Raw genomic sequence first — 26,396 nt, forward strand, 5'->3', positions numbered from 1 at the left:
GCCGAAGTCTTCGTACATGCACAAATTCAAAATACATAAAACGAAGTCTCAGCAGGTGTCGTAATACCAACGAACGGTAGCATACTTACAAGACACAAGTACGCAAGAAATCGACGCCGGTGATAAATTTCAAAGGCGTGACGGAGACGTTCCGCGCGGTCGCATCTATAGGGTGTCCAGGAAGTTGCCAGTCGAGCAGGTCCAGCCCCGTTGAATTCGGTTATTTTTAGCGAAACGCTATTTTCAGTTCGACGTCTACGAAGCGAGTAGCAAGGAATCAGTGCACGAGAGAGCCTCGTGGTGGTTTGGCTCGGCTCGTTTTCACGCAATTATCCATGTGGATCGTGAAACACACGCCATTAGACTCTTCCGGGAAATCGAATGCCATCGAGTGTCACGAAACATTTTAATAAAATAAATTCTGAAATAAATTATTTAGATAAAATAATGTCAAGTAAATTATGACGTTGAATGGTTCGATATATGAAAGTTATTACATTAGTGGATTTTAAGTTACACAGAATTAAACATAGCCGATTAAAGGACAGTTCTTACGGCGAATAAAATTGGAGTTCGTGGATTTTGTTAACGCTTTGTGATTAGCGAATTTATAATTGAAAATTTGTGCAAAGAAATAGATGTTTGTTTCCAGAAGAATTGGCAGTAGATCGTAGAACGTTGTACCTTTTGGAGATTCGTAGTTTTCTTGGAAAAGATATATTTAAATTATACGTAAAATTACACTTTAATTTTGTTTAAATTATAGAGATTCGATTTATCTTTAAGAAGAAAGCGAAGTAAAAGTGAAATAAAGAAAATTATCTTTTTTTTCTTTGAAAGAATTATTATGTTTTTCGATGAATGATTAAAAATTGATAATAACTTTGATGTAAACAGAAAGCGTGGATTTCAAGAAGAGCCGTGATTCAATTGTTCTTGACAATTATCAAAATCGGAAACATCGTGCAACATGTAAGAAGATTCACAAGGAAGAGGAATTGACGTGTCTTCTGGGAGAAAAATGATTTACAAAAAGAAACGTGCAAGTCCAAGAAGAATGGATTCACGCAGCACGTGTCAACACGTGGCGAGTCGTCTCGACAGTGTGTCTGACTCAAAGGCACAGGCTAGTCTATATTTAAAACGCCACGAGGGTATCTAAGTCACTCTGAAAATTCTGAAAACCCCAAGAAAGCGAGGAAGAAAGAAGAAGCAAGAAAGCTAAAAGGTGACGCAAAGATAAAATGCAATACGTAATTCGAATAACGCTCGAATAGCTTCGATCCATAATTTTGCTTGCAAAAGGATTTCCAAAAATCCTTCGAATCTCCAAAGAATCAGTACGACAAAGCTGATCCACCTTAACGCAAGAAGTAAGATGAAAAGGCTGATAACCTGGACGACTAATTTCAAGTGATCGAAAGCGAACGAAACGAAATTTTCAAAATCAAAAAAGACAGACGACACATCGAAATCTCTAAAATACGGCAGAAGCCAAATAAAGCAAAGGACAGGCATAGGTGCGAATCAGAGAAAAACGATAGGAAGGGAATGGAAGTGCAAACCAAAGGGGAACAACTTGGATTAATAAGAGTGATCGAAAAATTCAAGATCGGACGATAAGATAAACGGGATTTTCGCTTCTCGAGAAATTGATCGTTCCTTCGGCGAAACGTATACTACGACCTGACAATAGATTTCGTTAAACTCGTTTTCGATTCTTGGCGGGTCGTGGACGAAGTCGATAGCAGGAGAGAGGTTGTGCATTCGAACGATATAATCCAGAAAAAGGCAGAAGGGACAGGACGACTGGCGATACTGACGTTTCCTATTAAACGGGACCGTGTAATTTTGCTATTGCGCCGGGTCAGCGATCGCGTATAATCGGCGCTCCCCTTTTTAGCATTCTACCGTGTTCCTCCTATTAATTTATCTGGAACGGATCGCGGAGGCCAGAGGTAAGGCAGACTTTTATTCGGAAACGGCCGGTCGGGGGATCGTCATGCGGGCGGACCAAGAGAAATTGGACCTTCTAACCTAAACGAGTACGTTGACGAATAGGGCGTTCGCTTTCGAATGCCTGAAAGCAATGCATGTATACTATCCTTCGAGAGTATACGAATACACTCGCATATTCGTGATAAGATACATCTCAGTTGCCAAAGCAGGAAGTTAAGATAAATTAAGATGATAATAAATAAAAGGATAAAAAGAACAAGGAAATGACAAAGAATATCAAGTATTATATGTAAAAATTAACAGAGTGAATAAATTGCCAGTATGACTCCGAAGCGATTGCCTGTTCTTGGCAATTTACGATATAATGTACCTGTAAAATAATACAACGTGTATGATATATTGTTATATAACACAATATATGTATTTAAAATGTATTCAGATAATATCTTGCCTATTCTTGATCAGACAATCGAGGTTGTTAAAATAGGAAGCAATAAGCATGAACAATAAATAACGTTGCATGTAAAAATGATCATATAACGTTGAAAGAAATAGGGAAAACGATAGGAAACATTAAATATGTAATATTCAACGGACAGGTAGATTACGAAAATGATTTTGAAACAATGTCTGTTCTCGACAGTGCATATCATTCGGTACGATATAATAAACTATCGTTCAGAATCTAAAAGACGTTTGATACCGAAGCCGACAAGATCATAATCGTAAACTTCTTCTTCTAACTCGAACCAAACTTAAGAGCATAATTAACAAATTGTATAATACGTAGAGAAAAAGAGGAAGACTCTTAAACCTCGTTCCATAGAGTCGTATAGCCAACTAAAAGCCGGAAGAAGGCCAAAACTTGGAGCATACGTTTACTCTGCTCGTGTTACGGAGAAATGAAAAGGGTGGCCCCGAGCTCACGGTCGACACGGTATATGCCTGACTTCTTTTTTTATTTTACGACTGCCACCGAAATACTTTCGTAATGGTGCACGCTGGGCTAGCGTCGCGACGCGGCGTCGGGTATTTCACGCATGTTAGATCTTCGTCGCGTCCAACCGCGACAAACGACCTCCGTCATTACGCAGGAAACTTCGAAATTACGTCTGTTCCCTCGCGTTTGTTACATCTACGATCGGTTCGTTAACCTGACAAACTGACCTCTTAATAATCTCGAAATGGCTACCTTTTACCTTCAACTTTATTTATTAGATAATCTTATAAGGATTGTCGACCCTTGAAGAAATTTTCTAGTAGACGTTCGAAGAAGAGAGATAGCTTGCTTTCTCAAAGACCCTTGTACATAAAAGTTCGATGCTTTATAACGTTTAATTCTCCGTAATAAACTATTTCTAGATGAAATCGCCGTAACAAACTACCAATATCTCTATGACTTGAGCAAAGATATAAAGAAAAACAAAGAAAATCTAATAAACCCTAGTAAAATTTCCGTTGCAAATTTCAACAATTTTTCTACAGTTATAAACCGCGATAAGTACAGGCAATATTGGCAGCGACCAATACATCCAATGCTTGAACCATATCTCCCTCAGAAAGGCAACATTAATAAAGAAAGAGAAGAAAGTCTTTCGTAAAAACCTTCTAAATTGAAATAAGATCCGTCTTTGAAATCTCACCAATTTCTCTACAGGTACAAAACGTCATAAACAATAATACACCACCATGTACGTGGAATGCTCGTAGCGGACCGCTCTCGAACGGTTCGATAGAGTCAAAGTCAGAAGCGAGTAGAACGAGCGTAAAGTGTGAAAGAAAAGGCAACGATATCTCGAGTGGTCGGATGCCGGATGAAAGATGGAAGGGGATCGAGCATCGTATTCGACGTCCAACAGAAACTGGCAGCGTGGAAATTATCGGGTACGCGGCGGAAGGCGAAGAAAACGAAGACGGAAGCCGTGGGGCGAGAGGATCGCGGACTGGACCAGGGCTCTGATAGCCTTCCTCTTCAGCAACGTCGGTATAGTGTGCCTGGTGGTCGGATATACCATAGCCGGGGCCTTCCTCTTCACCCACATCGAGGGTAGAAACAACCTGGACATCGTCGGGAACGTGATCAGGTTGAGGAACGTGACAGCTGCCACCCTCTGGGAGCTTACGTCCAAGGTAGCCACTTTTTCTTTTATACTATTTCCGTTTCATGGTTTCGAAAGAAAATTTTACTTCAGTTGGTTTTAGTAGGTGCGAGAATTGTGGTTGACAATTTTTCTTCAACCAATGATTTATGGATTTAAAGAAAAAGGTTTGCGGAAAGGAGAAAAAGCTTCCAATATCTTTGTAAATTTCCGTACAATATTATAGCGCGTTATAATATCTTATAAATTCTTATTAACAATCTTTCTGGACTTGTCGGTAACCTTCGATTTGAGGATTTTCAACTTTTTCATTAACGTCTTAGAAACGTTTTTACGGCAATTAAATCTGGTTCATAGATTTGTGGCATAAAATGGAAGTATTTGGGTACTACGTATATAGGTAAATTTATCGTTATTAAACAAGTACAATTTCCTTGCTGCGTAGTTTAATGTAAAAAGTACGTTTTAAAAATTGGATTAAATTGAATAGACGCGTCCTGAAAATCGAATAAAAAATATGCATTTTAAAGAGAGAATTAGAACCAACGAAATTCTTATCCTCTTTATTTGCTTGGTTGGTCACGCGCAGGAGAACGTGTTTTCCGAGAGGATCTGGAAAGCGAAAGTGAAGGCGATCCTCGAGAACTATCAAAAGAAAATGGTAATGGCCATAAAGAATGGCTACGATGGCGGGGAGGAAAACAAAAGGTGGAGCTTCGCTGGAGCATTTCTCTATTCTCTTACGGTGATCACTACTATCGGTGAGTTTACCTTCTTATTACACCTATCTATAAGACATCTTATTAAGACATTTTTATCTCGTTGCACCTCCCATTTTTATTCAGTTTTCTACAATTTAGTTGTAAAAAAGAATTGGATTCAAAGCAAATAAAAAGGAATCTTAATTTCTTTCTTCCATTAAAGAACAGAACCATCGGGCTATAAATATCATATTTTTATCTTCATATCCTATAACCACTCCATTTTTTGCAATTTGGTTGAAAGAAAGAAGTACAAAGAATGTAGAGAAAGGGGTAAGAAGAAAAAAGCAGATAAAATCTATCGAATGGTGAAACTTCTCTTTCTCCACCGTTTTTTTGTTCAACTTGGTTGAAAGAAAGAAGCGGATCCAGAAATATTAAAAAAAAAAGTAATAGAATTTTCATTACATACGTAAAAGTTTCATTTCCATTTGTTTTTTCTTTTTTTTTGTTATATGATTGAGAGAAAAAAGAAGATTAAAAAGATAGCTTTATTTTCATAACGTAGACGTTTGATTTTGATTCGGTTCTTTGGACGAAATGGATTTAAAAACGTTACGGAAAATAGGAAAATTACTGTAAGATGAATCTAAAAAAAAAAAAGAAAAAACAATACTAGATATAAATATAATATCTAAAAATCGGAAACCTTCGCTGCTACGCTGCCCCAACGCTTCTACTCTCTAGCAATGTGGATTACCATCCATTTCTGCAATTCCATTTACATGCTCGTAACCACACCATAAATTACAAACACTTCTAAAATAAAAAAAAAAACAAAGAGAGAGAAATTACTCCGAGTGGGTTCAATTTACCCGCCTGCATAATCATCGTCCTTAACGTTACAAGAAAATTGTACCTACTACTCGAGAGAAGAAAAAACCGGGAGAAAAAAATCGAAAAAACAAAGGGGTAAAATAGACGGCAGAAAGTAGAAACATACACGAGAGAAACACGACAGTTTTTGCCGGGACAAAGTTTAATGTTTCGCGTCGGACGAGCCTCGACCTGGCTAACCAGCTTGCAAAAAGAATGGTTAATGCCGAAAAGAGGAACGCACGGACGCGAGTGACCTTTAACGTTTGAAATGTAGCCGCCGACTCGAGGAACGAATGTTTTCAAAGTTCCAACGAAGGAAATTGCGATCCAGTTTACCTGTGACCCGCTGGATAAATCTGTTTGCTAGGTTTGGTCCGGCAGGGATCAAACAAAATTGGATTAAGATCTGTGTATGTAAGAGCGTAAAGGGAGATGCGTTTTATTTTATTTCTCTTTTTTTCTTTTTTTTATAAGCTACAGGATATTTACGCGTGTTCTCATCAGCGTGAAAGATAGAGGCCTCGGATCTCGCCCTTAAAATATGAAATTTAAATAAATTATAGCGTTCTGTGAGGCTAACGGCTTATTTTAAGCTAAGGGCGTGAGGATATTACGTTTTATATAAAATACTGTGACGCGGAAGAAGGAAAAGTTAGTTTTGTGAATGCTGAACGAATATAATTTCTTTCTCATTAATTCCTCGTTTCAAGATCATATAGTAAGATAGGTAGATCGATTAAAAGTCGATCGGAATTAACGAAAATTTCCTAGACATACTTTGACGCTTTTAAAAGATTATAACGCGGAGATTAGAAACATATAAAGGGCAAGAACAATTTAAAATTAAAAATATTTTCATAAGAATATGAAATTGCACAAATGTCCGTATAAACTACTTATAGCTTATCGCTGTTTGCCCCCTTTTTTTTTATTGATTATTACAATTACGGTTTTCCTCCTGTAGTTGGTGAGTTACGTTAAAGTTTACTGATTTCTGATTTCAACGGGACACAGAGAATCAGAGGATTAATTAATCAGGAACGATACACAGTGTCGATCGGAAGATCGATTAAGATCAACGTCCCAGGGAGTAGCTTCGTTAATCTCAGGAGGTCGACCGATCGGTGACTCGGCTCGGCCGTTAATTAATTTCCGGCCTAACGAAGTCTCTCGTGTATGATTCGCAGCTTGTCGGCTGTCTTCTATGTATACCAAAATCGCTTCCCAGTAACGGCCGCGCCGATTTCTCGACATCCAGGAAATACGAAACTGTCCAACCAGTGTAATTAAGTTCTTCCACTTTTTCCCTTTTCGCGGTTGCTTTAGATATTTTCTATCTCTTGGAATACACGCTTGGCTCCAAGAAGTATCGATTTAAAGGAAATCCGTTGATGGTTTATCGATAAGAAAAGATGAAATGATGCGTCTTGATTAAGTTACTTTTGAAGTTTTAATTCTGATGGGAAAAGTAGGAGTTTCGGGAGAAAAATAGCTTGTGTCTTTCGATAAAGCCTTTTTTCAACTTTGTTCGTTAAAAAATATTCAAGAGATCTCAAGAATATTCGAGAAACTAACAAAATCATCCAAATTCGTCAAATAAATTATTCATAGAGAACAGATATCTATCGCAATATTGGATACGAATCTTTTTATTCGTTCTAAGATCCTATAATCTCTCTTTATCTTAAATTTCTAATTATTATTAAATTTTTTCTCATTTTTTAATTCTCTAAAGCTTTCCTCGTTTTTTGTAACGATAAAAAATGTTTCCATACCGATGTGAATTGATCGAGAAAGAAATAACAGATGATATATCGCCTTAATAACACTTAATGCACTAAGAAAACGATAGAAAAAAGGGGTTCTAGTAGCTTGTCAAGAAAACGTGGTGATACAGTATCGGTTTAGATTGTTTGTCGAGCGAAGTACACTCAAGACAGGAGTACCAAAACGGGAATATGAAAACGCATTAGCCGGAGGAATTAATTATACGAAAAAGCAGCGGGATTCGGCACCGATTGTCAGACGACTTAAAGGATGAAGTCGATAACGAGGCAGACTGGTTTACACGAGGGACTTCGGCTGAGTTTACCTGCAAGTTTGTTCCTCGTTACAGAAATTGCACGTCGTTCGATCATTTGGGTACACACAAACCCCGTTAAACCCCGTTAAAGTTTCGTCGGACTATTATCTTAACTGAAACTCGCTTGGTCGAAAGAGAGAGGCCCGCTAGCCGCAGTTAAAAATATTCCAAGATCACAGATCATTTACCTTCAACGTCTTCAACGCGTATAAACCAATGGTTTTACGGATGGTCCAAAAGTACAGAAATAATTTTTATCTTTTTTATTTTTTTTTTTTTTTTTTTTTAGAGAGAAGTTATTGTTAAATATAGAATCTAAGAATATTGGTTCTTAGATTATTTTTTGAAGGAGAAGATTTGTTACCGGCTTTTTTGGTTTCTTTATAAAAGATATTTATTCCTATAGAGAGCTTTTTATAAACTCAACGCGTGAAAGTTTGTTCCTTTAGATTTTATTTTTACAACGAAATAAATGCCTCCTTTAGATAAAAAAATTTCGTTTCTCTCGCTCGCGAAATCGAGCAGAGTTTCGAAAAAGATTGTTTGTCATTCGTAAGATTAAAATCTGTATGTTAAAGAAATACTCTGATAGCCAAATCCGACGAGCTAAACATAGCCGACGCGATGTGACGGAAATCGAGCGTAGCACGACCTTCGCTCGATGATCTTCGGAGGACGCTTCGAATATGAGTCAATTAATTTCCGATTCAGCGTCGTTGACCGCGTTTTCGAAGGACGTGTTTAGCCCAAGCCAACGACAGTCTGTTCCACGCGATAAAACCGAAAATCCACGATTAAAAACTTTCCAACGATTTTAAATCCGAATAATTTCGCTGTTCGATGTACACTGTCGCTTAAAAGTATGCGAACGATTGTTTATTTTTGACAAAATGTAATTTGGTTAGAAAGTTATAAGCAGAAAAACCCAGGATGATTTTAATCTTTATCAGAGCTATCCGCACGATATTATGACGCGATAAAGCTTGGTTTTACAGATTAGCGTACAGTAAACGAATTCACAACTATCCTCGAAGCAGTTCTTGTCAAGTAACAGATAGGATAAAAGAAAATTCACGATAAATTCCGAGAAGATTCGCGTACGAAAGCAGGCCAGATTCACGAAAGTTTGTTTCCATAGGGAGATCAAAATACGAAAAAACTACGATATCGATATAAGGAACGCGACCATTCGACGCGCAAATCATTCACCAACGGAAAAATCCCCTGAAAAAGGAATAGTTAATCGATCGTTGAAACATTTATGCGAACCTCGCGAAATACCTGCTGGTATACCGAACATGCTGCACAATATCTTGCAATTACTCTAAATATTGCCAGACTCTAAATGTTGCAGACTCGACGAATCCAATCGCGATCGTCCAGTTTTCGTAATAGCGGAAAAGAAATCGTTCCATTCATCGGCATATGTAACGTATTATTACAAGCACTGCACTTACCTCTTGCATAAATACGGACATATAGCACTCACTCTGTCGTCTTGTTAATTGGCCAGCGTCCCTTCCCCCACTTCTCGAATTTTCCTGATCTAAGTAAGTCTAATTCGCCGCAGGAAGGTAAAAGGCAAAGCCTTATCTTTTAAATCACTTCGCATATTCTTGAAACACCATTAAAAGAATTCCAACGCTTTGCCGAGGTTCCTCCAGAGGCAATGCAAAACGAAGTATATAAATGCTCTTTAGGAGAACGCGGTTTATTGGAAACGTCATTAGAGCCGAAAGATATATATTACATATTCATGAAGTTTAATGAAATTAGTAGCAGTGTACTTTAGGAAAGTTCATCGATGCTTATTACCTGGCTAGTTATCTTTGTCCTCGGCTCTATGCATAAGGGGCAATGCTTGGCTTGCAGTCAATGAACAAAACAGGACTTAGTAGCGAGGAAAATTGGAGGAGCGGAGGGGAGGGAGTGACGGTGGTTGATTAATAAGGCAATGGAGAGCGAGTGCCGCATCCCTGAGTGTGTGTAGGGGATAAGTGCGGCGACTGTACATAATATATCGCTAATGCCGATGAATGGAACGATTTCCTTTTCGCTATTACGAAAACTGGACTATCACGATCGTATTAGTCGAGTCTCGAACACGTGTGACAATATTTTAGCCGTAAGCGTTAATAAGTCTCAAGGTTCGGCTGGACTATGATTCACGCTTATTATATGTACATCGAATGGCTACTCGAAAAATCAGATGACGTAAATAATAGTACGTTCCAAGCTAAATTTAACGTCGACTATGATACTTCTTTTTTAGGCAAAAACAAAAGAAGGCCACTGGCGTTGGTAGATCGAAGGAATTAACGAGGGGAACTTTTATCGCGTTACAGGCGATACAGGTATAGGTGAGCGCGCGCGTGCACGCGACCTTTCAATTAATTCCCGGGGGCCTCTCGTCCCTTCCTCGCCCATGTCCCATCACCCTCTTCTGGGTTCGAGACGAGACCCAGCTATCCACTTTATCTCAACCGTGATTACAGGCTAGCAGCATCAGCCTAAAAGGGTAGGCTAGTCGACAGGCAGATCGATTCGCGAGCCGACCGTAGCCCGGCTAACGATAACCGCTTTCGGAACGTGTGAAAATTTTCGAGGACACGCCAATTTAATCGCTACTACAGTGGTGGACTTGCGTTGTACAGGGGATCCGGGGATCAGATAGTCGATCGATGGTATCTTGTTCGATTCGCAGGAATGTTCAGGCCAGTGGCTCTTAATCCAGCGTATGAGCAAAAACTTTCAGAAATACGCTGATTGCTTACCAAAATGTTTATAATTTTATAAAATATGTTCAATATTTATGCCACTTTTGTCTTTATCGATATATGAACAACGGTGGGAATAAAACCACGTATAAGATGTATGAAGCATAAAACCGCTGATCTATGAGATTCATAAAAATATGAATTACTATAAAAATCTATAACCTACTCATAATACCGATATATATATATATATATATATATATATATATATATATATGTGCCGTTATATATATATATATATATATATATATATATATATATATATATATATATATATATATATATATATATATATATATATATATATATATATATATATATATATATATATATATATATATATATATATATATATATATATATATATATATATATATATATATATATATATATATATATATATATATATATATATATATATATATATATATATATATATATATATATATATATATATATATATATATATATATATATATATATATATATATATATATATATATATATATATATATATATATATATATATATATATATATATATATATATATATATATATATATATATATATATATATATATATATATATATATATATATATATATATATATATATATATATATATATATATATATATATATATATATATATATATATATATATATATATATATATATATATTTGTAATTCATTGATAACGGCACATCGATTAAACGCAAATGGAATACGATTAGCGTTTCGTGGTAAAATGATCAGAGTCGTCAAAGGGAGCACTCGGAAGTTTCGTGGACCGATACGAAACGCATAAATCATCGAGGATCCGCGTAATCAGCGTCGCGTGGCGCTCATTGACGGATCGAGGACATTAGTGACAGTGTAACATGACGCAAAGGAATTATTGGTGATTAACCGAAAGTACTGGGAACCGATGTGTCTTGGTAGACCAACGGGACGTGCTCGTTACGCTAGAACCGGATAATTTCACCGTGGGTCAACCAATCAATTATCAAGATTAATCGCAGCACGTCCGATAATTTGCGACAACGCTTTATTTGACCAGCGAATTTATTAATAATTCAACGTAGTCGATAGTAGTCCCTCTTGTATTTCTGACTCTTCCCGTTACGATAGAACCTTGACTATCCGAATTTAATCACGTTATATCAGACCGTCGAATTTTTCAAGCAATCAATTATACGTACAATCGTATAGTAATTATATCGATGCGTAAGTATAAGTAATTTTGTAACAAAGTGCAGAGTTTTTAGTTTTCGAGTCAGATACACAGAATTCGCTCGTCGATAGATCGTCTTTAGCGTTTATTTCATAAAATGTTGTAGGGTTTCCTTTTACTACGATTATTATTGCTATACAATTTTGTCGAATGTATAATAATATCGTATAATAATACATAGTTTTATTACAAATTGTACTACTTCTCAAACCTAACTTAGAAACATAATCTTGCCAAAAATAACTTGGACCAAATTATAAACTCACTGCCATGTTTTCATAAAACGCTTGAATGTCGCGAAGAAAAATTCTCAAGAGGTTGGTGCTTAATAGAAAATTCAATAAACGGGAAGAAAACCCTCGATATCAGCGCATACAAAGACATAAGGTCCCTCGAAATCGCTTTACTACTGGAATTTAATCACCCAGCACCGTTCTCCAGGCCGGATACCGGAAACCCAAAGCCTCTGACGGCTCGCGCAGCGCTAAACAAATCATCGTGCCGTGAATCGCCGATAAATTATAATAAAGCGGCTTGGAACGTAAATACTCCGAGGCTGGTTTCCGGCTGTATTGGCCTCTCCGTGCTCTCCCGGTGTTTTCGAGATATCGATGTTTTCCGTTTTCACGCATACGCGTTCTCGCTACATACACAAAGTGGATCAAGTATCTATTCTATACAACGTGGGTCTAAATTCGTAGTAGCAGCGAAGCTAGGAAGATTGTATGGCTCGAAACAAGACGAAAATCAAGAATAACAAAATTATGTCGAAGGTTTCATTTTTGTGAAAATGGGATTTGGAAAGCTGCCAAGTATGCGTGTACATGGCTAATTCCCGATTGGGTAAGAGCGGTTCTTGGAAAATTAAAAATTCCATAACTAACAACTTTGAAAATTTGAAAATCGTTGAAACAAACAGCTCAGAAATATCGAGATTTCGAAGTTTAACGAACAAAAGATTTGAAAGGTTATAAATTTCATAATTCAGACATTTGAAAACGTGAAAACTTTTGAATTCGAAGATTCGGGAACTTGGGGATGTAGAAACGTAACAAACGAGAGATTCGACAAACTAGAAATTCGGAAATTTAGAAGTTTTTCGATTCGCAGGTTCGGATATTTGGAAATTTAGAAATCTAACGAACAAAAGACTCGGAAAATTGGAAATTTGATAATTTAGAGAATTTGTAGTTTGAAAATTTAGAAATTTGGAAATGTAGAAATTTGAAAAATTAAAAAATTGATCGGTTTGTAGATTTAGAATACGAGAATTTTCCGAAGTTTGCAGAAGTAGACTTCGGACGCCAGAAAGCAATGTAAAAAGGGTAAACAACTTTAACGTCCACGATTCTCGGATATTCACGGCTCTTTTCGCCTTTCGTAATCCTTCGAATACGATCCATAATTTGATGGAACGAGATTCCCAGAAGGGTTGCTCGTAAAATCTCGGCTGGAAAATGATCGTGGGCGATATCGTCGGAAACTTTTGACTTCCCTTCAGCGATCTTTACGACGCTCGACAGGTGTCGAAGGGTCGACGGTAACTTATAGTCGATTAAGTAATTAATATCGTACTCTCGCGAGAACACGCTCGATCAGGCATTCCTTTCTTTTTATAGTCAACGCGCGTTCAACTTTACACTTGGTGACTGACGACCGTTGATTCTGAGAGGGGATTTTAATTAAAATACTCGCGGTTGATGCTGTTACAAAATGTTACCGAACTGTAGATAAGATCAGGTATTTTGTTTCTTTTTTTTTTTATTTGGATTTTCTAAATCGAATCTGCTTAAAGATTATAGACAGGTGCAGCAACTCGCGAAAGTATTCGAACATTTACCACGGAAAAGGATATAGTAGAACTCCATTTATCAGAACTTGTCGGAGAACAAACAGTTTATATACAATTGGAGTTCGTATAATAGGAGCTCATCAATTATCTCTACCATTTACCATTTTTCGCTCATATAATAGGAACTCAGGTTCAGATAAATGAATTCAACCAGCAAAAGTTCATTTAATCGGGCATTAACTAAAATTTTGTTCGGACAAACGGAGTTTATAATAAATAGAATTCTACTGTAAATATATGGCGCCTCTTATTACAATATCATGAATGATTCGACAGATTATAGAGATCCATAATTGAACGCAAAATCGTTACGTAATTGTGAGGATGATGAATCAAGTTCAGAGCGTAATTACGTTATTATACCATATTTGTTATAACAGTCGTTATTATAATCTGATGTTTTTAACATAACTAAGAAAAAGAGAAAGACACAATCGATACATTTTCTTCACGAACAAGTGAAAATTTTCGTGTTCGTGGCTTTTTTCAATGAAACGAAAGGAAGGATACGGAAGAAGCGGCGACTTTTCTTGTTTCACAGGTTACGGAAACATTTGTCCAAAGACGAAATGGGGCAAAGTGGTGACCATAGTGTACGCCATAATAGGCCTGCCACTTTTCTTGCTATATCTAAGCAACATCGGTGACATTCTTGCGAAAAGCTTCAAATGGACGTACGCTCGTTGCTGTCTGTGCAAGTAAGTATTCTCCTTTTCTTCTTATTTCGTTTTATTTCATTCATTTCTACTTTTATTGGATCGTTAGCGGAAACCTTAAAATTCGATTTGTGAAACCATCGTTGTTACATCGATCTACTTAATTGTTCAAGGATTAAAGAAATTTGCTTTTTCTTTTCTTTTAGATCCAGAAAATTCTGGTACTTTTGCTTCTTTTTCCTTCGATACGGATTTTTTCTTACTTTTTTTCTTTAAAGATGTCGCAGAAGGCCATTAGAAACGATGCCAAGAGGAAATACTTGCGATGACGCGGATGTAAGGAGAAATCATTGGCAAGTAAGTTTCGTGTTAAAATTTCGTTAACGCGTACTCGTAAATCGATATGTAAGTTTCCTTTGTATTAGGAAAGTAATATTTGCGAAAAATTCTGTACTCGCGCAAAATTCTCGGACAAATAATTATAAAATCAGGAAACGGTAGAATTTTACGATAATATAGAGGCATTTGTCGATAGATGGTCGACATAGATGGAAGAGAAATTGATTCGTTCAGCGTGGACAAGAATATTTCCTTGGAAAAACACGATACGAAAGAGGAAAATGACGATGACAGTAATAGCAGTAGCTATGATCCTCAACAAGTCACTGTACCTTTGACGCTATGTGTCGCCATAATGGTCGGGTGAGTCGATAATATTTAATTAACCCGTATTTACAAGTACTTTTGACTAAATAAATGATTGAAACATATAAATATTGATAAATATTGAAACATGTAATAAATAAAGTTCTGTATCGAGAGTTGATATCCGCTACATGCAAATTAGAAAAAGCTAAAATATAATGATAAACACTAAATGTTTATATCAAATTAGATTAACTTAAGGAACCTAAGTTATAAACTAGCTATATAAATATAAATATAAATAAGCTATAAACCTTAAATATCGTGGTGACCGAATATAAATCATACTCTGCAGCACACCATTAAGTGAAATTATTATTTTGGACATTGATGAAGTTTCTTGAAGAACAATATCTCTCCTTGGTTGAAAGAAATATAGATCTTAATATTCTTGGCAAAGAAAATTTCCTTTTCTGATAGAATACGATCTAAAAAAATTATGAATCTCTCCAATAAAAAAACGCACCAGCAAAGTATATCATACGTAATTAATCCTCTGATATATTACGATTATTAGCGTCAATTTTATAAAAATATCAAAATACAAACCGACTATAATCATAATGTCACGAAATTAATCACAGACACGAATTAACAAATTCTCAAATTATCTTATTCGTCGATTTAAAACGGAAAATTTGTTATTCGTTGATCTATCGAAGGAAAATCGCGATTCCGAACGATCGTGTCATTTGGAGGGACTTTTCAGGTACATTTGGGCCGGAGCCATCTTGTTTTCCGAATGGGAAGACTGGAACATGTTGGACGGTTCTTATTTCTGCTTCGTCTCCCTGTCGACCATAGGTTTCGGCGACATCGTGCCGGGTGACAAAATCTACGCGGCCCAGGGCCTCGATTTATCCTTCATCTTCTGCTCCATGTACCTAATGCTCGGTGAGTGCAGACCGACCTCACAATTTTATCGGTTTCGACGTTTAATGCTTCCAATTCCCTACGGACATTCACTTTTTCCATCCTCGTCCACTTTTGTCTTCTTTCTCTTCTCCTTTCTATCTTTAGATAAATAAAAATCACGTACATTCGTTAAGTTTTCCAGTTACCAATTCGTAATTTGTCTTGTGAATGGATTACAAAAATTTTATTCTACATTTCCCATCTATCTGATTTTCGTCTTTCTCGGTTTGCAGCAATCTTTAACGTATACGGATATCGCGTTTTTAATTTTTGTATAACGTTTCAGAATTTTGATACACTTAACTTGCATATCATTTAAAATATTTAAATTATATTCCAGCAAAGGAATTCTCGATATTCGCAATATCAAATGAAATATAAATAAATAAAATATCAAATATCAAATAAAAATAAAACATGAAATTGTAAATACAATTTTATATCGTTTTTTTTAAGAAATAAAATGTATGTATAGTACAGCGGATATCATATTTTTTATCTTTCGAAAATTAAAACGATCTCCCCTTTCAAATATTTGACATTTACATTTACAAGACTTCAAAATACATGAAATTCAATTTTAATCAAAATATTTTCCATTTTTTTGATTTGTTTTTTCATAAAGGTCCACCACTTTTCCTAGATACCATCTACGACAAGGGCAACCTCCCGTATAGATCTTTGAGTCCACTGGACGAGTGTTTCGTCTCGTGTCCTGTTTGAATTGATATTTGCGAAAGGGTCGAACCGTGTCACCGTGACGAAATTCTAACGGCAGTTAATGTATGTCGCGATTTAATAGTTCTATTCAGGCCGGTTTCCAAGCACACGGACTTGACGACACGACAACGAACGTTTCGCTTAACAACGTTCTCGTTGATCCGATTCATTGAACGAATAATGTAATACAAGCTCGGAGGAACTGCGCGCTCCATTTTATCCTATAAATAAACGCATTTACGAACGATCGATTTCGATCCACGTATTGATCCCGACAGAGACGTCTGCTTCTACCGTGATTTATCACTACGTCATTCAATCGCGTTTGAAATTTGAGAACAGATTGCTATTGTTCCCCTTGTTTTATCTGTTTCTGTGATCGGCACATCGCAGAAATCAGTTTCTCGCTTATTTTTATGAAACGAATTATATTACTTTATTTCTATACCTTTTTTTTAGCAAAGTGCAAGGTGGATGTTGATGCAGATGCTGCTTTCAACGTTTTTTTTCTTTTTTTCAAATATCGAATATATATTCCATATCTTGTTATATTCACAAATATGTACAAGATGTACAGTCTCGAAGCAGCCATTTTTCCAATAATCGCACGAAATGGATCGGCCTCGACTCGGCTACAAACTGCGATAAAGGAATTTTTCAAGAATTTACTTTCTCGATAAACTAGGTCTAAGGATTGTACACGCTGTATAGGCGCATGTATATTTTCTTCGCTTCGAACGATCGAGATTCAGAAACGCCGTACGCGTAGATTCGAATGTCCGTCATCCGCCAGGCGAAGATCAAATATTTTTTTCGAGCTTTTTTTCTTACGATCGTTTCATCTTTGTTAACGAAACGCTTCGTTTACGGGTTCAGCTTTTATTAGAATATTCATTAATTGAAAGCTATCATCAGAGTAGAAACCAACGAATCTCTTTAAATCCTAAAAGCTTCGTGGAAAAAAGCCGCGGAACGAATGAAAAATAAAATCGTCCACTCCATCGATCAGAAAACTATCGATGCACGGCACACCAACACATATTTGAGCAAGTTTTCGCTGGGCGAACATCGAAACCGTCGCCGTAATTGTTTCTTTGGCAACGTGACAATTGGATCGCCGCGGATTTCCGCTGGAAACACGATGTCGCGTGGCCAGACTTGGTCGTTTTCAAAGAGATCGACAGCTTTAATTTGGCCAACGGTACGAAATATTCACTTCAAACAGTATCCATTCACTGGTTAAATTTCCACAGGGGGCATATACCGATAATATCACGTATACATAGAATATTTCGTAAAAATGTTTGTCGAAAAGTTCGTATTATTGTACGAATTCCGATAGTGGTATATTTTCGATTCTTTAGTTTTGTCGATTTCTGAAGTTGAAACTTGAAATCGAGTGTTTAATACGAATTCGCCCGTCTTTGTCTTTATCCAATTTTTCAAAAATTCACGAGAATTTCGTACATTTTGTCCTGACAGCCGTCAAGAGGTTGCAGCACTCTAAACCATAAGCTTTTTAATTTTAATCTTCGCAAAATATTATATTATATTTACGCACATTTTTCTAACCATGTTATCTGAATCGTTCACGCTGTTAAAAACGCTTTTATCCACGAGATTTATCTTGTTCCAATCGCTCCAAGAAATTTAGCGAAACGTAGGTCTCATCGATGGTCACCGTGGGCGGTCAACGTCTCGATGATAAATAAAAATCTTCCATCGTTTAAAATTCGTCGATTGTTCGATGCTGGCACGACCGTAGGTGCACACTTACGTGGTGTCGTGGTTAATGAATCGAGGGCCAAAGTGTCGCGAAGCGTGTCAAGGGTCAGGAGGATCGATTGCTTTTTAGCTGTCCGCCACTTTGTACGTGGCCAGACAAAAGTTTGACAACTAGCCCGAATTCTTCTTTCTATTTTAGCTTTTTTGAGGTTTACCCCGTGTCGTATCACAGGTAGTAGAGAAATTCGATTTTTCGATTGGCGTTTATGCGGCAATGGGAACGAGTCTCTTTGAAGCGGAGCTTTTTTCGAGTAGCGAATCGAATCCACGGCCATTTTATAGCCGTTCCTGTCTGAGCGTTGGTTTACACCGAGTGGACGTCGATCGAGCATGGATATTATTATATTATAGTACTATAAAAAAAAAGAAAAAGATAGAAAATTGTGCTATCATACAAGAATCGTTCGAGAAACAAAGGAAATATAATTCTTCGTATCAAGCAGAACAAATCTTTTCGTTTATTCTCTTTTCCTTTGGAACGATGCTAGACATTGTCGTATTATAATGTTCTAAAGATTAGAAAATTACACTACAAGTACTCTTCGAGAAAACAAAGAAAGTCTCGAGTCTTTTCGTTATTATAGCACACGGATATTATTATAGCACAATAGTTTGGCAAATAGAAAATTGCGTTATAAAAATCCTCGAAGAAACAAAGAAAGTACGATTCTTTGATCTCGACGCGTCAAGTCCATTAATTTCGCAAAAATATACGAGGACAGATTGAAAAGTTTTCGGAATAACGATAACAATAACAAATAAAGCAACATCTAGCCGGCGATCTTGGAAACTTTTCAATCCGCTCTCGTAACGAAACAATCTACTCGCCTTTTTCGCGAGAATTCTCTTTACGTGTAAATTCAAAGATTCGCGAAACTAACATAAACTGAATGTAACCTTCATTTACAGAGGTAAACATTTGTAAAGTAAAAGGTAGCACTGAAAGTAACGTCAACTTGCCAGTAGGCACAAGCATCGTTAAAAATAGACCAACAGCAAAGTAATACGTTTTAGGTATGGCATTGATCGCGATGTGCTTCAACTTGATGCAAGAGGAAGTGATCGCGAAGGTGCGCGCGTTCGTGCGTACCATTAAATACATATTCCGATGCGACAGGTGACCATAACCGGTCTCAGCCACGTTCTGCTCCTCTACGACGCTCGGTAAGTCGAAACTCGTTTCGTTTTATTCATGATACACAGTTTCGTTCGAAGCAAATCGTACTTTGAGATCGGTCCTCCAGAGAACACGCTGTCCGAACGAATCGGAAATTTAAGTAGACGCGCGTCAGGTGTCAGAAATATTTTCAAGAAAACGCGAAATATTAGAAATCGCGTGATTCTGATGGAAAGAAAAGGATATAACGCAATATTAACGCAATAATTCGCGGATTTATTTGTACGTAGCAGATGGCGACGATGTTGATTATAGCGATATAGCGAAGAAGCAACGTTTGTAACTTTATGCACAATATATAAGAAGATTAGTGAAAATATCCAATGTTCCCATGCCTTGTTTCTATGCAAAGATTTCACTTTCGATTGTTTCTTCCGTGCTAAACGTATAAACTAAAATGTCACAAAAGTAGTGTTTCTTAATTTCATTTCAAGTTTTGACGGCTTTTAGTTCGCTCGAAGCTCGCTCGTATCGAAAGCGGAGCACGGTTGGACAGCTCTCTAGTAAAATTACGAAAAATAAGAAACTAAAAAAGAAATAACTCGGTATCGAACGGAATTTGCGTTATGCCTTAATCTCGCCTTAGAGAGAACCACAGAAATCCTTGGGACGCGATAAATGCGATATACGCGCGAGCTATTTTCGAAAAAATGTGCTGTCTTCCGGCGAAAGCACGCGGCGCGAAGAAACGAGGAGAGAAGTTGTTTCTCTCGGCGGCGAATCGCAGAATAGATAAAGAAGAGGCAAAAAGAAGATAGTAGGTGAAAAATGAAGCCTTCTTTCGAGAGGAAATATAATGGGGGCGTGAAACGATCGATCGACGGGAATTTAGCGCGCCGAAAGATCGAGCTGAAACGCTCGTTTACGCTTTCAAAGACATTGCTTTCATTTCCTCCGAGCGATGGAATATCCAGCCGGGGCAAAGAAAAGCGTTAAAAATGGAAGATTTCATTATTATGCGACACCGTCTACAGTTTCATTAAATACCCAAGTTATTAACCGGGGTTATTAATTTTGTTCCTCGCTTTTGTTCTTATTACGAGATTTATAATTGCATGGAAAATTGTGGATGGATGTGATTAAGATCTTCCTCATTTTGTTCTCGAAGAACGAGATTTAACAATCTGGCCACTCGTGCACGATAATTAACCAAATAATAATTAGATAAATTGGAAACCAGAAGCACATTGACATCGGCAGACGCGAATCGGCGTCTTGTGTTTTTCGAGCGTTACCGACGGCAGACGTAAAACGACGTTTTTTATTTTTTCAAGCATTGCCGCATATTCCATTTGCATACTTGTCTTACAAAATTACGCGGCATAGAAGACTAGGTGCTTGCGGCAGCGTACCGACGTCAAAGTCTTAATTAGGATCGCTTTGGCTATGATAAGTAGCAAAATAAAAAAGTCAATAAACTCCTCCGGTATTCGTTCAATTTATAAAGAAGAAATATATTTGTATATAAAATTCTAATTACAAATATTTTAGGTAATTTTACTGAAAGTGACGAAGAAGCTGGTCGTTTCCAGACGCTATCGCCTTAACACGTTCTTCTAGAGAATAGAACTCGGAAAAAATGACTTGGAAGAAAGAAAGTCATAAATCATAACGCTCGTCGTTCCGACACAACTAACTTTATCCTACAATTTTTTGTATCGGCAGAAATAATTACGGTATCTATAGGTGCAAGACAAACGACTAACGCTTCGGACAGTCGAGAAAAAAGCTGAAGAGACAATGGCTTAAAATACGTTGCCATAAGTATTCGCAAACGTTTGGAGATTGATAAAAAAAAAAGATCGTCTAAAAATTCCTCCTTCTCAAATACACTTTTATACGTGTACGTTGCTTTTTCGCTAAGCCTCTCGAGTATTCCGTCGATATATGTATACGGTATACAGTGATAGTGGAATATCCTCTTGAAACGATGGGCTGCTTTCTCTGAAAGCGAAGAAAGAAAACGCTTATGCTTATTTTTCTCGGCCAGGCTTCTGTGTGCTCGCTCCAAAGATGCACTAATGCCTGATTTCTTCGAGAAGAGTTTCGTGGTCGTCGCTAAAGCGACTTCACCCGGGGCTATGTCTCTCTAAAGCGGCCTTTAATGGCCGAAAAAGACGACACGGTCTAACGAAAGTTCGTGATATTCGCTGATTCGCTAGCAACACTCCAGACATCCTCGACACATCCTCGAAAAACCTATTCTACTCCAAATACGAAGGTTTATTTAAGTCGCAGAATTTCAGTGACCGTTCGTTTCGTGCATACTTTGAGCAAAGGAGAACGATTTTATAAGAAAATTCGAACGATTTCTTGCAGGTTATCATTCAACGAAGATTATAAACTTTTATAATATTAACTTTGATTTTAGCAAAAGTCGACTGCCGCGATAATCACAAATATTTGCTTGCTTCCGAGCGAAACTGCTTTATCCTTGAATAGGATAATCGCGAGATAAGTTTAATGTTGTTCGATGAACACATTTCTACGGAAAAACGAATCTTTTACGTTTTTCGCTGAGAATTACCATGTAATTCACGGTACATGACTGAAGCGCCGATTCCAAATTGCAAACATATGGATTTCCAAATACAAATTGCATTGCTTTAAACACCGTATTAAAGCATCAGGTAGCTAACGCTACGATATACGCTCACGAAAAAGATCATGAAACAAAGGATTAAAAGATTAGAGCAGAAAGTCAGTGAATGGAGAAGCGGCCATGTTCTCGTGAAGGGGTACACGCGTGAAAATTATGATTCTATCGGAATCGACGCGACGTTTGTTGGGCAAACAGCGAAGAGGAAAAGATGATTTTCGTTTCTCCTTCTTTCCCCCTTTCCCTTCGTTTCTCTCCCTCCCTCTCTGGGGAAAATTTGAAAGAGCGGAGAGCATGAAAGGGGCAGAAAATAAAGGGACCACAATCGTCGAAGGTACAAAGACGAGTTCTTTGAAATTCCAACGCCCGGCTTGGTCGAGAGAAAAAATTAAAAAAAGACGTCGTAGGCACTTCGAACTAAAAGAGGAAAAGAGAAGAGAGAGGAGAGACGCAGCGAATTACCTTGTACGGAACGTTATATTTCGGCGGAAACTTTTCGTCTGTTCGACTTTTTGAACGATTAAATCGCCTTTCTGTTCGTCAGGCTCGATATACCGCCGGTTGTCGTCGCTCTTGTTTATCGTCTCTTTGTCTTCTCTAACCGAGTGGATAAGATTTGTTTAAAAAATCGTGGAATTTGTCCTAGTATTTAAGCAGAAGATATTGCTCGTGTTAAAGCTCGGTAGCTTGAAAGTTCGAATGAGAAAATGTTTAGAAAGATATTGGAATATCGATTTAGATTAATTCAACCTTTCCATAGCGTAACGCGAGAGAGACAAATTAGAAATTTCTAGTTTACCTATAAATCAGGCCGATCGAACGGTTAACTGCTTAAAACGATTCTCAGAATTGAACGTAAAAGCTTTATTTTCGAATAAAATTCATTCTTCCGACGAATCACGAAAAGCCATTAATTCGTTCGTATTCCAAAAATCTCTATCGACAACCTTCGATCTTCAAACCCCTTGCCATCTTTCAACCATCAAATTCCACAAAGAAAATCCTAGAAATAAAACTAACAACGTGCAAAACTCCGTATCATGTACAAAATTTCTAAGCATCAAAGTAGCCAAAAAGTCTAAACGAATCATCGACTGTAAAAGCTAATCAAGCGTCCCACACGGCGCGAGATCCTCCGGTTCCATCCACTCGAACGAAACCTAACCTGGAAAAAGCCCTGAACAGAAGAAGGCTCGTGGCCTCGGCCTTCGACGACCCATTGGCCGCGGAGGAGACGAAGAAGACAGTCTACCAGAGGAATCACGCTACGTTTACGGTGGGGGAGTAGCGTTAGAAGGGGTGAAAGCGGCAGGAGAGGCTGCTGAAACGGGGCTGCGGCGTTCCTTCATGCGGCGATCTGGCCGCACGAGGCCGCGCTGGCGCAGCAACCTTCTTCTCCACTACGTTTGCGCGTTGTGCACCCTTCTACGGGGTGCGTCCGTGCCGGCAACGCTGTTCATGGACGGCAGACAGTTTCCACGGCACTCGACGAACGCCGTTCCCCGTCCAGTCGTGACGAAGCATTCCATTCGACCCTCGAAACCGCGACGATATCGCGTCCGTGATCCAACAAGTCGACCAAATCATCTTCTCGTCCTCGTCGTCGACCCTCAATCGCTGAAAACGCGAGAATCTTTTTGAAAGAAGCATCATCGTGGGTCGAACACGCGACTAGCATACTCCGAGGATGCTGCAAGCAACGTGCAGCAACGTGGCAAGCTTCTGAAGCAAGATCTCTTCCAGTGGAACCTTCGTTGGATCATCTCGTCTCTCCCTGGATCTGCTCGTTTCTTCTTGGCTCTTGCTACTTGTACGGGCTCGCGGAGATGATTCTCCGAGAGATTTAACTTTCTCGTCGATACAGCCCGTGTATTCTACCGGGAAAACCCAGTTTGGTGAAGTAAATCGTTCGTCGGAGAAAGATTTCGATGGTCGAACCGGTTGCTTGAGACGAATAACAGATGACAGGGTCGCGGATCGATGTAAACGACGAACAGGCTCCGGGCTCCTCGATCGCATCTAAAAGGTGGTGGCGAAGGGCGAAATAGCCGAGACGTGCACGGTTGATCGACTTATCGAAACGAAGATCCCTGTGTCTCGGGAAAAAACTCGCGACAGTACGAGGTGAGAAATAAAAGAAGCTTCGGCTACTTCTAAATAAGAAGTGTACTTTGAGAGGATTCTATAAGTGTTCTCTGAGAGGACTCTATAAGCGTTCTCTGAGAGGATTCTGTAAGTGTCTCTTGCACGTCGGATTCGGATCAGACAGATTTCCAGATCCGTCCAAGAGAAGCGAGTTACAAAAGATTTTAAGGAAACCAGGTATAATTAAGAAGCTCCTGATGCATTTGTGAGCTCAGGTTTCTATGAGATTTTTAATTAGACGAGAAAAGAAAGGATTTTCTATGTAACGATCGCGGTCGAACGAAGTTTTACGAGATCTTTTATTTGAAGAGAAAAGAAGGAATTATCTATGTAAAGATTGGATCGGAACAATTCGAGGAGCCGAAGGAAAAGTTTGCTACGCGTCGGTGAGGCGATATGCCCGGCGATACGACTGTGGGAAGTTGAGGACTGGCTTGGTACGGGGCGATCGCTGCCAAGGTAAGTAGCAAGTTACGCGACTCGAGTTTTCAAAGAAAAGTTTTTCGAACGTTTCCGAATCGATGCGCCACACCGGCCACCACAACCATCGGCATTTCGTACACACCTAGCACACACGAACACACGGTACGACCTCGTGCATATGATCCCGGAACACCCAGACGATTTTTATCGCGTTGCACCAATTCCTACTCTTAACCTGTTAATTCTTAATGGGTCATCTTTTTACCAAAGATTTTCATGATGATTTGGAAAATTATGGGAAAAAATGTACTTATTATGTCGTTTTTCTGTGACGTTTAAGTGAAAATGTAAAAAAAAAATGAAACGGAGCAATAAAGTATAGGATATTTATAAACAAAGAAATTATATTATATTATATTATAAAAATCCAAGTAACGAGATAATCTGTCTTTTTCGGTTAACAGATTAATACCTATACCTCAAATGCACGAGTATTTGAATATCGGATGCAATTCGATCAAGAACGAACGTTTCTCTACTATTAATTGTTTACCCCTTGCCCTAACTAGGATCGATAACTCGATATTTTTACTATTAGACGAAACGTAGTCGATAAATGAAATTAGTCGCAGTCACTGCAGTTGATGTCGGTAAACTTAATTTAGTACTATGTTTAAAGGAAATTATTTTCGTCTCACAAAGCACTTTCTTACCGACAAATCATATCGAAAAAGCTATGAAGGTGTAAATAATCATAAAACAATATACCCTAATCAATCGCATGAAACATACACATCTACCACATGACTCAGTCTATTCGGCAAAACAAATTTCGAAAATACTTTAATGTAGTGTTAAAACATTCTTTTTTTAATTTAAATCCCTGATTATCGAAAACAAGGGTTTTTATTACTAATTTCATATTTCACGTTTACTCAAAAATTCCGAGGAAATTGGTCCATACTAATTAAGAAATATATTTTCAATAAATCTCACTAATTAATCCAAGTACTCGTTTACGCTTCCATACCTTCGAATAACGGACTGTGTTTATCAGTTCGGTAACTTTTTTCATTAGTCAACATATATTAAAAATTATTCCTAAAAAATTATTCCGCGGTAGCTAAAAAAAAATCTACTATTTTTTAATTTTCACCAATTAATTCAAATCCTCGTTTACCCTTTCATACTATAAAAGGACTACGTTATCGGAAATTTGCTGATTCTTTAAACATTCGAAAATACTCCAGAGAAATGATTCCAGCGAAATGATCTGTCAAGAATTATTTAAAAAACGATTCCACTTACCCAAGTTCTCGCATATAAATTTTTCAAGAAATTCCAACACTACAGTTACACCGATAGTTCTATATGTAGAATAAAATCTCATTAATCGACATTTAACTTTCATATAAAATTTAAATCTTATTAATATTTAATTTTTGTATAAAATTATAATCTAATTAATATTTAATTTTTATATAAAATTTAAATATCATTAACACGTTCAATGCAAAGTCGATACATACATGGAAGAAACGCGTGTATGTATTCGAGCGATATCCCCATCGAACGTGTTAAGTGATATTTAATTTTGGTACGAAATTTAGGTCTCATTAAGTAATATTTGATTTTTATATAAAATTAAAATCTCATTAACTAATTCAAATTTTCTCTCGGATTTTAT

At 37.5% G+C, this 26,396-nt stretch overlaps 2 protein-coding genes across 5 annotated transcripts in view; both read left to right on the plus strand.

Annotated features, from left to right (window-relative positions):
* The first annotated feature begins 285 nt into the window (after positions 1 to 285).
* Positions 286 to 16,583, plus strand: LOC100742905 (potassium channel subfamily K member 9-like). Its single transcript, XM_033320975.1, has 7 exons — positions 286 to 2,045; positions 3,617 to 4,089; positions 4,648 to 4,823; positions 14,519 to 14,597; positions 14,776 to 14,942; positions 15,655 to 15,839; positions 16,486 to 16,583. Exons 2-7 carry the CDS (start codon positions 3,781 to 3,783, stop codon positions 16,581 to 16,583), a joined length of 1,014 nt encoding a protein of 337 aa, XP_033176866.1. The 5' UTR covers positions 286 to 2,045; positions 3,617 to 3,780.
* A 6,542-nt stretch (positions 16,584 to 23,125) lies between these two features.
* Positions 23,126 to 26,396, plus strand: part of LOC100749646 (potassium channel subfamily K member 18-like) — a 32,638-nt gene continuing 29,367 nt past the window's right edge. For all 4 annotated transcript variants that reach the window (XM_033321003.1, XM_033321004.1, XM_033321005.1 and 1 more), the window contains exon 1: positions 23,126 to 24,745. The gene's annotated coding sequence lies outside the window, so the exon portion shown is untranslated. The remainder of the gene's footprint in view (positions 24,746 to 26,396) is intronic.

The sequence above is a fragment of the Bombus impatiens genome, unplaced genomic scaffold (genome assembly GCF_000188095.3).
Source record: "Bombus impatiens unplaced genomic scaffold, BIMP_2.2 scf_0382, whole genome shotgun sequence".
NCBI classification, from domain to species: Eukaryota; Metazoa; Arthropoda; class Insecta; order Hymenoptera; family Apidae; genus Bombus; species Bombus impatiens.

Coding starts and splice junctions, on each gene's coding strand:
- LOC100742905 (XM_033320975.1), top strand. CDS start 3,781: ATGGAAGGGGATCGAGCATCGTATTCGACGTCCAACAGAAACTGGCAG. Junction 4,090..4,647: donor TCTGGGAGCTTACGTCCAAG/GTAGCCACTTTT, acceptor GGTCACGCGCAG/GAGAACGTGTTTTCCGAGAG. Junction 15,840..16,485: donor CTCCATGTACCTAATGCTCG/GTGAGTGCAGAC, acceptor TTTTTCATAAAG/GTCCACCACTTTTCCTAGAT.